This window comes from Rhinolophus sinicus, linkage group LG11, assembly GCF_036562045.2.
Source record: "Rhinolophus sinicus isolate RSC01 linkage group LG11, ASM3656204v1, whole genome shotgun sequence".
Taxonomy (NCBI): domain Eukaryota; kingdom Metazoa; phylum Chordata; class Mammalia; order Chiroptera; family Rhinolophidae; genus Rhinolophus; species Rhinolophus sinicus.
Window position 1 is genome coordinate 15,925,242 of NC_133760.1, and position 13,394 is coordinate 15,938,635.

Below are 13,394 nucleotides of genomic sequence, written 5' to 3' on the forward strand. Positions count from 1 at the left end.
CTGAGCATTCAAGTTTCTCCTCTAAAAACCTGCTTCTGTGGAGTAGCTGGTACTGCCTGTCAGGCCACTGCTTGCTCCACTCGCAGGGCCGGAGTCCCCCCACTCGGTCATGTGGGATAGGGGCCCCCAGAGGCACAGGCAGCTTCTAGAATGTTGAGCGGCTGCGTTTACCATTAGAATTTGGGTTTGGGTGAGAGACCGCTATAGTAGAAGGGGAGGCTCTGCCCCGGGCTCAGATTTGCCAGGATTCGAGCTGCTGCAGGCTGACCCTCCCGGGAAGCTGGGAGCCAGGCACCGAGCGTCACAGAGGGCAGCCCCCATTACCGCCTCAGCTCTGCCTGGCTCTGTGGTCCCCTGGCCCTGAAGACGCGGCAGGATCCCAGGCCTGGGGCTAGACCGATGTCCCTCAACCTGTGAAGGGGCTGAGGGGGCTGGTGGGTCCCCACTCTGTGCCCGCTGTCGAGCAGCCTGCTGAGGTGCTCAGGTGGAACAGGATGGGGAGGGGTACTCAGTCCGTGCACCCCCACCCATCTCACCCGGGGACCCCATCAGCCTGGTGACCCAGTGGGAGCCAGGCCTGGACCCAGGAACCCCTCACGTATTCTGTCCCATCCCACTGTGGAGGGTGCGCAGGGCAGGATTTTGACCTGCCCCTGACCAGTGAGGACCCTGAGGCCCAGCGGCCCTGTGCATAGTCTGGCCACGAGGGGTGGGAGCGAGGCTCGGCCCCGTCCCAGGCTTGCTGCACCGGGCCCTGTCACGGGATGTCCAGAGGGCAGGCTCCACTGGGCCATCCTCCTGACTCAGCAGGCCTGCCTGTCTGTCCCAGCACCAACCATGCTGTCTCTCAGCTCCCAGCCTCGGGCCTTGCCTGTCCTCCCACTCTCCACTCCCTCCATGTGGGCCTGCTGGTACCCACTCCACCACCTGGGGCTACTGGGGCTCCAGGCAGCCCCTGGGGGTGGGGGTGTGCAGCGGCTAGGCCCCGGGAAAGCCGTGCTGGATGTAAGGGCTGTCCTCTGTAGTGTCCTTCCTGCCTCTCCCTCAGGCCCTGCAGAGCATGGTGAAGCTCAGCCCATGTTCTCTGTCGGGCGGGTGCATCCATCCCAACGCCCCTGTCCAGCTCCCGTGTACACTGCCTCGTGGCTGCAGCCATGCCCTGTGCTGGGTGCGGGGCAGCCCGGGGGGATCTGTCAGTGTTCACACTGAGGTCAGACAGTGGGTGGGGGCCGAGGGACATCGTTGCCCCTCCCTCGTTCTCCCAGTGAGTCCTCACAGCCGTGCATTCAGCGGCCTGGCCAGCAGAGGCCGTGGAGGGCAGAGGTGTGTGTGCAGGGTCAACCCTACTCCCCCAGCCTTCCCTGCTCTGGGGTCAGAGGTCTTCCAGGATGATACAGGGTCCCTTTGCTGTTCATGCACTGTGAGAAGATACCAGGTTAGGAGGCCCCAAACTGCTGCCTGAGCTGATCACATGGTGGGATGGCTCGGGCTCAGCACGGTGAGCGCCAGGTGGGAGGAAAGCTTGGGCAGTGGTGTCCCCAAGCATCCCACCGGCCTCATGTCTTCCTCTCCCCACAGCCTGTTTGACATGGGCGGTGAGTATTACTGCTTCTCTTCTGACATCACGTGTTCCTTTCCTGCCAACGGCAAGTTCACCGAAAAACAGAAGGCCATCTACGAGGCGGTGCTGCGGAGCTGCCGTGCTGTCATGAGCGCCATGAAGCCAGGTGAGGGCAGGGGCGGGGCCTGGGGGAGGACTGACCACCCAGCCTGGGGGTGCCAGGTGGCTGAGTGCCTGGCTCCGTCCTCTGAGGCGGCAGGGTGCCTTAGAGAAGCAGAACTACACTCTATGCTCTGAATCCGCATGTGCTCGGCTGGTAAGACTCTGGATGGTGTCATGTCCCAGGGTCACTCCTAGGAAAGGGGGCTGGCCACCAAGCAGGAGCAGAGCTGGGGATCGGGAGTGCAGCCTAAGGCTTCCCCCAGTCCCATCTGATCTCCACCTGCACAGCCCCCTGCCTGCACTGGCCACTGGGATGTCAGCATGTCCCCTGCCCTGTTCCAAAGCAGAGTCCACTGCAGGGAGAACAGCAGCATCTGAGTAGCTGCCACTGGGTTGGGATGCAGTGGGAGTGGAGGGGGACAGCAAGTGTCTCTCCAGTGTTCAGGGAAGGGTGAGCAGAAGCCGCAAGGCTGTCTGGGTCTGGGCCGTGAGAGGCCTTGAAGGCTGGACTCTGAGTTCATATTAAATTCAGGGAGCCTGGCAGTCAGATTTACATCCCTCTGAGGAGCCTTTATTTAAAAATAGAAAAAGAAGAAAAGATCCTGAACCCCTGAGCGTAAACGCCCCAGGATGTGGCCTCTTGCAGGCCCAGAACCTGGTGGCTCAGCATTCAGCTCAACAGCCCCTGTGGCCGCACAGCCAGTCATCGGGGGGCGTTACAGCCAAGTGCTGCTTTTGAGGGTCCTGAGAAACTTGTTTTCTCAGGAGGCACCCTGTGAGCAGGCCTTTAAGGGTGGTCCCCTGTCCAGCCAGAGGCTGGGGGGCCAGGGAGGGGTGCGGGGGATGCCAGGTTCCACCCCACACCCTCTCTTGTCCAGGGGGAACAGAGCTTGGTGATGAGGTAAGTCCCAGGATGGGGAGCTTGGATCTGCCCAGAAAGGAAGACAGGGAAGGAGAGCATCCAAGTCAGATCCGATGTGGGGCAACGTTGAGGGGACTTGGCTGGTTTAGCAGCTGCGCAAACAGCATCTTGTGGCTGTTTAAAAAGCAGCAGCCTCCGCTAGGGAGTGCCATGTACTACTTAATAGGTAGTAGTAATAATGGGGTAACTCCAGGATGCACTGGTGCATGAAGAGAAAAGTGCAGGACAGGGGGGCCAGTGGCCCCCTTTCTTGTAAAAGGAAGGGTACAGTAAGAACGCGGACTTACGTGTGCTTGTAAGTCCACACAGGAAGTTCAGGACAGATGGACAGACAGACGGGGTGGAGGCATCGGGAGGAGGGAGAGTGCTCACTGTCCCCTTTTCATACTCTGTGACCTTTAAACCGTGGCATGCATCATCACCCAATACCTGTAAAATCCAGCATCGTGAAGCCGTCAGCCCCAAGGGTGCATCTCCTCCTCTCTTCACACCCTCTGTTTACACCAGGGATGAGAAGGTGTTGTTCAGTTTTGAATAACATCGGTCATTTAAATAAGAATTTCAGATGCAGTGAAAGGGTTTGGCTGGTGGACGGTGGGTTGGGATGTATGGCCCCCAGGAGGCCATGCTTCCCTCCTCGCTCCCACATGTGCCCCTCTGCAGCTGTGCCAGGGTAGGCTGTGACCACGTAAACAGAGCAAACCGTATCACCTTTCCCACAGGAGCACTCTTTGCCCTTGCACAGGAAGTTGTGAATTTCGATGTCCCGGAGGCCCAGAGCCCGGCGGGAAGGAGCCAAGCTCTGCTGCCTGTGAGGGTTGGGAGGGGGCCGGAGCACACCCTGGGCTCCCTGTGTACCCACACCCTATCAGGGGTCCCTCAGGGAGCATGGGAGGGTCCGGCTTGGACCCGAGCCTGCCACTGGCCACAGTATAGAGGGACGAGGGCTATCTACCACACTCCACACTGGAGACGGCAGCGCTGTCAGAGTGAGGCTGGGGCCTGAGTGCTCTTGGGGAGGGCACTTGGTGGGATGTTGGGTAAGTGGGGCCTTAGAAGGACAGTGTCTCCCCGGGGCCCTTTGCTCACCTAGAGCTCCAGGCTTCAAGGTCCTGGTATTGCTTATCCCCACCCAGTGCTGAGGCAGGGGCGGTGGCCAAGGCCTGGCTAGCTCTACCTGCCCGACCGCCACTACAGGAATGCCTGTTGGGGTCTGGGCAGGACCTGGGTGGCAGCTCCCCAGCTGGTATCCTGGCCAACCCAATCAGCCAACAGAGCAACCCCAGTTCTGCCCAGGCTCACAGGCAAGACCCCAGGGCAATTGCGCGGCTTTGAGAAAGGCCTGGCGCTCGGTCCCAGCACTCACTTGGTCACCCCAGTCCCAGGGGGCTACTCTTAGAGCAGGCACAGGCCTCTGGCTGAGCCAGGCCAGGCTTAGCTCAGCTGGTCTGTGCAGACTGTATGGGGCGGTCTTTCCCCAGCATGCTATGGGGCACAGGCTGGGCCTTCGCCAGGGCCTCGAGGTTCCCCAGTGTCCCCCACCTTCACCACAGTACTCTGAGACTGTGACCCGCTGGTAGTTCCTGGGGGCTAAGCCAGGTCACATGCAGTGCAGTCCCTGCGGGGCAGGAGGCCCGTGATCACAGAGCTTCTCTCAGATGGGGGCAGTTCACCTCCCCACAGTGGTGAGAAGGCCATGGCCAGGTCAGCCCCGTGCCCTGTCCTAGCAGAAATGCCCCTGGTGGGTGGGGTCCACTCCTGGGCCAAGGCAAACACCCGCTGCGACTGCAAGATTGCTTCCTGTGACCTTCCAGGGAAGCGTGAATAAAGACAGCAGGGTCCCAGCAAAGATGCCCAAAGGAGAAGCAGAGATGAGTGATTAGAGCACACGCGGATCCTGGGGTACCGCCCCGGGGACTGAGGAAGGCAGGCCTGGGCCCCTTTCCTGGGGTCAGAGGGGGAGTGCCCCTCACTGCCCCTCAGCCAGGGAAGGAGGCTGAGCTCACTCAGAGGGGCCCCATGAGGATGGGCAGGGTGGGCCAGGCAGCTGCAGCACCCGGGAGGATGCCACCCACACCAGCCCCATGGGAGGGGGCCTGGAGGCCAAGGCCGTATGCTGGCTCCTGGCTGGGTGGAATAGGAGCTCTCTGGGGCTCTGTGCCAGGACAGGTGGCCCACCCCCTGCAGACCACCTTGTCTTCTCAGGCACCAAGGTGTGCCGATGGGACCCCAAGCCCTCATAAGGGGAGAGGCACTGTGGGGAGGGCCGGGGTGAGCCCGGCAGGGGCTGCCCAGAGAAGTGGTATCTGAACTGGCCATAGCCCAGTGCAGGGCTGTTCTGCAGACTCGGTCCCGCCAGGCAGCATGGAGCACTGAGGTCTGTGGTGAGCACCCAGGCCTCTTGCAGCCTCGCCTCCCCCTTCCCAGCAACCAGTGCATCTCCCTCTCCCTCCTTGCTTACCACCCACCCTGGTCGCCCTGGTCTGGGGCTGCAGGGCCGCACCTCCTGGAGCCCCACTCCTCGTGTTCTGTGGAAGCAACTGTGTCTCGGTCTGAGTGAACAAACCCTCCATCGTTCCGTTCACAGCCCGTGTGGTTGTGTGCGGCTGTCCCCCACTCGTGGCTCTGCCCCTGGTGTCAGGGGGCTGCCAGTGTGACCTTGGGGCTCTCAGTGGTGAGAAGTGCCCCCGCCCCGAGAGTAGGCAACACAACAGGAGAAGATGCTGTTACCATGTTTCCCCGAAAATAAGACCCGGCCAGACCATCAGCTCTAATGCGTCTTTTTGAGCAAAAATTAATATAACACCCGGTATTACATTACATGTTATGTTATGTTATGTTATGTTATGTTATGTTATGTTATGTTATGTTATGTTATGTTATGTTATGTTATATAAGACCCGGTCTTATATTATAGTAAAATAAGTCCGGATCTTATATTAATTTTTGCTCCAAAAGACGCATTCGAGCTGATGGTCCGGCTGGGTCTTATTTCGGGGAAACACAGTAGCACCCGGGAGAGAAGGACACCGGGAGCGGGCAGGCCCACGTGGCTCACCGTTTGTCTCCTATGGCCTGTGGTCCTGTGCCTTTGTGGGCTCTGCTTCCCTCCCTGGGACGGGCTGGACTTCCCTCCGGCCTCTCCTTAGAGATAGCTTGGAACACGGGTCTGGCAGACAGAGGTGCAAGGACAGCGAGCCACCCAGACACGGGCACCCTCCCTGGCCTCATTTCCTGCCATGGGGCGCTCTGCCAGAGTGTAGGGGGGGACCACGTAGAGACTGAGCAAGGCAGCCTGCTTGGTTCAGCATGCAGGCGCCTGCAGCCCGGGTGCACACTGCCCTGCCCTTCTGCAGGGTGAGTGGTCCCCAGTGGTTCTGGCAGCAGACAGGGGTCTGACTGAGGTGGGGTGGGCGAGAGGCCCTCAGCCCTGCGCCAGCTCAGCCTGCCAGGCAGCTCCCTGCAGCCCACAGGGCCTGCCCTGGGACCCCTGCCCTGAGCCTTCCCTCCTGCACCCCCAGAGCCTGGCGCACACATCATCCCTGGAGGGCCATTGTCTTAGGATGAAGTGAGCTCTTTGTCTGGAAGTGTCTATGAGGCTGCAGCTCAGGGGGCCTCTGCTGCCTTCCCAGCTTGGCTCAGGGCCTCCAAGCCCCCAGGCTGTCACACTCTGGGCAGGAGGCCGCAAGCCTGTGATGGATGCTGCTAAGGCTCCGTGGAACTGGCCCAGGCAGAAGGCCCAGCAGGCTCCCAGCCCATCAGGGGAAGACGTGGCCTGAGCGGGACCAGGTGGGCACAGAAGAGCAGCTGGTGACCTGGGGTTGCTCTGGACACATACTGGGGCCCGGGCACCAAGACTCTGGTCCCTCTGAGTGAACAGGCAGATGATGGGGCACAGACCCAGAGGCTACCCTGCCACCCTGGGGTCTGAGGGCACAGAGGAGTGGGGTGGGGGGCACACCCAAATCCTGGGCCCCTGAGGTCACAGCTCTGGCTACAAGAGAACCATGAGGGACGCTGGTGTTCCTGCTTAGGCCACACGTGTAGCAGGCGTGGAGTAGAGCAGAGGCCCTGCCCTCTCAGGGCTCAGAGGCTGTAACAAGGGCCCAACTGTGCCAGTTTGCTGTGCTCTAGCAGCACAGGAAGGGGAAGTCAGGGAGGGCTTCCTGGAGAGTCTCCACACAGGCCCACAGGAGGAATGGGAGTGAGTCTGGGGAGGTAGGGGCCTTGGAGAGGTGGTCCCAGCTAAGAGAACAGCAGGGGGAAGGCCGGCACTGAACACCATTGGCCCAGGAGCAGGTAATGATTGACGCTGGAGATGGAAGCCAGGCTGAGGAACGTGGGACTCTGTCCTCGGGGTGGGGACTGGCCCAGTCTGACTTGTGTTCTAAAGGGGTGGCCCTGGGGTCCGGGCCATAGGCAGGATGTGGGGGATGAGGCGTTGCAAGGGATGGGGAGGAAACCGGTCAGGGGCCCAGGAGAGGTGTGGGCCCATGAAGAATCCAGGTTCAGAACATGTTCCGGGAAGACAGGACGAGATTTGGTGCATGCTGTAGGTGGGAGGGAGGGCACGGCCGACAGCACCCAGTCTCTGCAGTGTGATCCCCGGTGTGGTGGTCCCCAGTATGAGCAGGCTTGGGGGACCACTGATGTCTTCTGGGTGAGCCATGTGGGCTCCGAGGTGAGAGGAGCCCAGGAATCAGGGCGTGGGCCTCTAACCGTGGGCTGGGCCTACCTCCGGTTTGTTCCCACCCCACCCCTACAGCCTAGCCCAAGGACAGCAACCTCCGCACACTTTAGGGACCCTTGCCCTGGCCATGGGTGTCGTAACCACCATCCGGGCAAGATGCTGGGCCAAGTTGCTGGAGGTTTAGTCACTGTCACAACCCTAACCACACACAGGCAGAAACTCTCACTCCCGGCCAAGAGCGCTGTGCAAGGCCTGCCCCGGGGGCCTGCAGGCGAGGAAGACTGCAGGCGCCGTGGGGACCGCCCAGGCCCGCACGTCCGGCCCCACAAGGGGCCACAAGGACAGGAGAGGAGCCAGCATGGAGCATGATTTATACCTGATCCCCCCCTCTGCCGAGACCGCAGCCCACTGTGGAAGCTGGCCAGTTTTGAAGGCAGGCTGTTTTCGGGGGCTCTACTTTGACGATTGGAAAAGGCCCTGCTGAAGAAAAACAGGAGTCTCACTGGGGTTGGGGCATCGTCAGCTACTGCATGCAACACCCTTCCTCAGCCCCAGGGGTTGGGCCGTCTGACGAAGCCAAGTTTGCAGGGCTGCTTGGTGGCTCTTGCAGGCCCGGAGCCTCTGGCAGGAGCAGACCTTAGAAAAGAGCGTGCTGCACATTTGCCTTTGAACTGGCACATGCTCTGCCAGGCCCCGGGGTGCCAGGGGAGACGACCGCTCTTCCTGGGAAGACATGAGAAGCAGGGAAGCAGACCTGTCTAAGGGACAAGGTGCCAGGATGGCAATAATTGGGACAGTGGGAGTGGCAATAATTGGGACCAGGGAAGGTCTCCGGGGAGGGGCTGACTTTTATGCTGAGACCCCACGGATGAGAAGCCGCAGGCCAGGCCAGGTCTGCAAAGGGTCTGAGGCGGAAAGGCTCAGTGTGCTTCTGCAGCAGAGGGAGCCTGACCCTGGGGAGGGAGAGGTGGGTGGGGCTGGTCGATGTTAGAGAAGAGCAGTGGCCTGAGGCTGAGACAGGCTCAGCTTATTCCCCAGGAATGCAGTGAACATAAAGTGGACCGATCACTTTATGTTCTATATCACTTGGGGGAATAGTGGCTAATGGCAGTTTGGGGGGGTGGGGGGATATCGACCCAGCCCCCCAGTAGATACCAGAGCCTCTGCAGCCAGCTCTCTAGGGCCCCGTTGTAAGTCTTATTTGACACAGGAGGCTTCAGGCTCACAGAGATAAAGGCTCGCGTGGGACACAGCGGGAGCAGATCAGCTGGGATCTGATTCCCCAGGATTCCATTGCAGGATGCCCCCCACTCTGGCTCCACCCTCAGGGGTGCAGACTGGGCTCTCCCTCTATGCTGCTGTGGTTGTAGGCAGACTCTAGACCCCAGGACGCCAGCACCACCTCAGCGCCTTGTGGGCTGAGGCAGGTAGAACCAGGCTGAACTCCAAGGAGCCATTGTGTCTCTAGGGACAGGCCTGGGCGTCCTCCGCCATGGACTTCCCACGGCCCAGCCACCGCCCTGTGAACTGGCCAGGGTGCAGCCCCACCCCCCTGCTCAGAGCCTGGATCCTGGGGACCCAAGGGGTTGATTGGATCAGTCTTGTGCCTCCAGCTTACCCCAAGACCCCAACTGTGGGGCGTGTGTCTGGCAGGGAAGGGGCCCCCACCTGGGGGACTGGTGCCCAACTCAAGTGCCTGAGAGGTGATGGCCTGTATCCCAGGGTGGGCTGTCCTCTCTCATTACCTCTTCAGCCCATTGTCTGCCCTGTGCCAGCCGTAGAAGTCCAGAGCCCTGAGCCCAGACCCTGGTGGCCCAGTCCTGGCCAGCGCAGGGCCCAGCGAGGCCCCTCACAGTGCAGAATCCAGTGCTCTCCTCTTGCAGCAGCCGTCAGTGATGGATGTAGAGGGCAGGGGAGGGCCTGGCGGCCCCTTGGGAGCCAGGGTTGCTACCCACATGGAGGGGGCCGCAGGGACCAGTGGTGGCTACTCTCTCTGGCCAGAGCACAGTATAGGGGTACAGGCCCCCACCCTGTCCACCTGGCCCTGTGTGTCCTGGTGTCAGTGGCCTTGGCAGGCACATGGCCTGCCCCAAACTCAGCCCTCATGGGGTGAGACGGAGCTTCAGTGGCCTAGGCCCCTATTTGGTACTTAGGCAGAGCGCCCAGTGCCCTTGAGCGAAGCTGAAGGTGGGACTCCGGGGAGCCCATGAGCAGGGCTGCTGTGCCCTGGGGACGGCCGAGGCTCTTTGAGGACAGCTGTCCAAGAGTCCTAGGCTGCAGCCTCCAAGGGCTTCCCAGGGGCCAGGCAAGACTGAGCCCCTGAGCCCTGTAGAGCCTATCTACCCCAAAACTCTGCCTGGGAACACTCTCCACGGTGACCTTTGCCCCAGAAATATGGGGCAAAGATGAATTTGATTAGAAGCCTGGGGCTTGAACGTTTGGGCTGCCATGGAGACGGTCACCTACAGCTTATAGCAGGCGGGGCCACAGACCCCTACCAGCCAGCCCATGATGCTGTGCCAGCTGCACCTTCACCCCAGAAACCTCTGCTCCCTACAGTGGCTCCCAGGTGATTCGCCCCCATTTGGATTTGTGCAGAGATGCCTCCCGGGCCCCACAGCCTGAGGCTCTTAGCATTTGGACTTGAGCCTTGTCTGGGGCTCTCTGAGGCCACCCCACATCCACTGTTGGGGACATTTACCTGATGCCCAGGGACCTGGCTGGTCTCCCATGGCCCCAGCAGCACACACTGGCCGGGGGTGGACACAGCATGGGCGGGAAGCAGACCTGGGCTGGGCCCCTGGCCATTGGTGACAGGAACCTACCCCTGAGGACACAGCGAAAAGAAAGGAAGGGGCTCAAGATCCAGAGCTGTGGTCTGGAAAGCCTGGCATGGAGGGCCACCCCCGGCCACATCACCCATGTCCCTTACTTCAGGCCCTCCCATCTCAGCTCACTGCAGCCTCCTTTTGAGCCACAGGTGTTTGGTGGCCTGACATGCACCGCCTGGCCGACCGCATCCACCTGGAAGAGCTGGCCCGCATTGGTATCCTGAGTGGCAGTGTGGACGCCATGCTCCAGGCCCACCTGGGAGCCGTGTTCATGCCTCACGGGCTCGGCCACTTCCTGGGCATCGATGTGCACGACGTGGGAGGCTACCCCGAGGTCAGTGTGGACAGCGCAGTGTGAGCCGTCGCGAGCCCGGCCCTCCCAAGGGTGGGCTGCAGGGGGACAGGCAGGGTGGGGAGGAATGCAGCCCCAGCAAAGCCCCTCCTCCCTTTTCACCCAGTGGTTGGTGCAGGCTGCTGCCACAATGCCCCCAGCCCCAAGGGCCCTGGGGAAGGCAGGAGTGTTTCTGTGAGCGTGCCGCCTCCATGCGAGATGGGTGTGCTCTGTCCAGTGAGCCCTGGCTGTGTGCTGTGTGTGGCACCTTCCCTAAAGGCTGGTAGGTGGTCAGTGTGCAGGGCCTGGGGTCCCTGCAGGACAGTGGGAGCCCAGAGGCTGCGTCTTCGGGAGAGGGCTGGCAGGGCCTGCATCATGTCCTCCTGCCGCGGGCCTCCTGCAGACGGGGGACGAGGCTCCACCAGCTGATGGCTGGCTCTGGTCCCTCCTGGGACGAGCTGAGCTTGTTGCCCTCACAAGCCTAGCGGCAGAACCCCGGCCCCTCCCTGCTACACCCCCTGCCCCCCGCCAGGCCCCTAGGCCAGCACACCCCCATGGCCTCCTCATCTCCTTGGCAAGGGAGAGAGGCTCGTGTGGGCATCTCCATACTAGGCTTTCCCCTCCACCTCCTACGAACTGCTCCTTGAAAGGACCACCCAGAGGGCCTTCGGGAGGCCCTGCCCAGCAGGTGGCTGCAGCCTCTCCAGGCCCCGGTGGGTGGGGGTGAAGCCGTCCCTGCTGCCTGGCCTGGTGCCCACGGTGCAGGGGGTGATTGTGCAATCACCGCACGCCCTGGGGCCCAGCAGCCAGTTAGCCAAGACTAGGCTCGGCCTGTTGGCTGCAGGGTATTTTGAAAGCACTAAGAACGATTTGGGGGGGAGGGGGGGCGAATTGCTCAAGAGAAGCATTATTATTCAATTATTTTTTCCTCAAGTGTAAACAGTTAAATTTGGAGAAACAAAATCAGTTTTAATTTCCTAATTTCTATCCATCACATTGTGTGCAGGAAGCCAAGAGCAGGGCCTTCCAGACATTGTTAACTGAGGTTCGTTATTCATTAGTCGCCAGAGCACTTTTTTTCCACCAGAGAAAATTGGCAGCAAACTGTTTTCATCTTTTCCAGTAAGCAGCCCTTTGTGCTCAGAGTCTATTCTTCTGACAGATAAACATTGTGGAAAAAAATATGGCTTTTCCTATAAAAGTCATTTGTTTTATTTCAGACCTACAGACACATCTGGGTCTCCTCTGCTCGGAGCTCAGTAAAAGTAGAGGCCCTGTCAAGCCCTCTGCCCAGGCGGAAGCCGGTGTGGACCCGGCACAGGCCGGCACCCTACCCCCAACAAGGCTGGAGTCCCTTGGCCAGAGGGGCTTGGGGCCCAGCCTCTCTCTTTCATGGGATCTGCTCTGCGTTCGGCCCAGGCCGCTTCTCTCTGCCCTGCTCTGGCTGTTCTCGGTGGGCCCCCCAGGGCCGACTCCTGAGAGCGAATGCTCTGAAGGGGCAGTGGGCAGTGGACTGGGGCAGGCATATCCTCCTATGCCCCTGGGGATCCCTGCCATTCTCCCCTCTCCTTACCTGAAATTTTCTGGAAGCTTGTCTGTACAAGCTTGAGCAAACTGCCCACAGCACGGCCCATAGCAAGTGAGCGAGAACAGGGGACATGACCATGTCAGGTCTCTGCCTCCACCAGGCCCCTGGCCGTTGACGAGCAGAGAATGAGAGAAGTGGACAGGCACTTAGGGGTTAGCATGACAGTAAGGGACAGGGCGGGGGTGCCCAGGGCAGGCACAGACTTCAGATGGCAGGAGCAGAAAAGTCTGCAGCAGAGGCTCTGAATGACCAGCACTGACAAACAGCTTCTGGGCAGGAGGCAGGCCCCTGCCCCACCCCACAAGCACCTGGCCCTCACACACAGAGATTGCCATTCTCGATGGGGCTTTTCCTGGTCCCCTGCCTTATCCCCTCCAGGCAAAAAGTGTGTGGGGCTGGGCACCACACCAGACAGCATCTGTGCCCGGAGCATAACCCACAGGGGTCACGGTGCCTTGCTGTCCCCTCATCGCCTCTGTCCGAGCCCGGCTCACGCCAGGTCAGAGGAGCTGTGGACGCCAGTGTCTATGTGTGCCCCGCTGTCCCCGCCCTCACGGAATGTCGGTCACAGCCTTCCCCACTGTGCCCAGCCGTGGAGGCTGAGCCAGCCTGTTTCTGGTTACCTTACATGAACCACTAATTGAAGTCTGATGTTCTTGGCCCCCAAACAGTCAGAAATGACAGCTCCGTCTCCAGCAGCTGGGCTTGCAGGGGATTGTTGTGAGCGGGGCAGGGCAAGCTCAGAGCCTGACCAGAAAGCTTGCTTGCTGCCCACTCGCTCACAGGCCTTGGCCCAAGGGTCACATGCGTACCTCAGGGACCTGGGGAAGGCAGGGAAATTTCTGCAAGTGTCCTAGGTACCACCTGCCCTCACAGCCTGGGAATCCCTGTTGGCTGTGCCCGTGTGAGTGGACAGGCCCAGGCGGGGTGTGCATGTGAGGGCAGGGGGTACCTCTGCAGGGAGCAGCTGCCACTGCCGCTCACTCCTTAAGGGCTGGGAGCTGCTGCCCAGGGCGCAGCTGGAGAGCCCAGAGTGTGGGCAAGGGCCATGCACATGGTGTGTGTGTGCATGTGTGTATCTACACGCCAGAACTGGCAGGCCCGTCCTGATGACAGCACCTGTCCCTCCCCCTGGAAGCCCACATGGAAAACCTGGGACTTGGCCCGGGGGAGCCAGGCACAGCACTTCTGGGGCCGGTTTCCACTTGAGCTGCCTAGGACAGACGCAGGCCAGGCGGCCTTGCAGCCTCCTTAAGAGCTTTTTTGGCTTCTCAGCATTGGCTTCTACCGTCCGCCTGGCGGGGAGAGG

The 13,394-nt window shown here is 60.9% G+C and overlaps 1 protein-coding gene across 1 annotated transcript in view; it reads left to right on the forward strand.

Annotated features, from left to right (window-relative positions):
- The window catches only part of PEPD (peptidase D), a 110,910-nt gene that overhangs the window by 95,906 nt on the left and 1,610 nt on the right, over nucleotides 1-13,394 (forward strand). Inside the window, exons 12-13 of the mRNA XM_019742726.2 lie at nucleotides 1,579-1,727; nucleotides 10,316-10,500. Of these exons, the coding sequence (XP_019598285.2) occupies nucleotides 1,579-1,727; nucleotides 10,316-10,500 (334 nt within the window). The remainder of the gene's footprint in view (nucleotides 1-1,578; nucleotides 1,728-10,315; nucleotides 10,501-13,394) is intronic.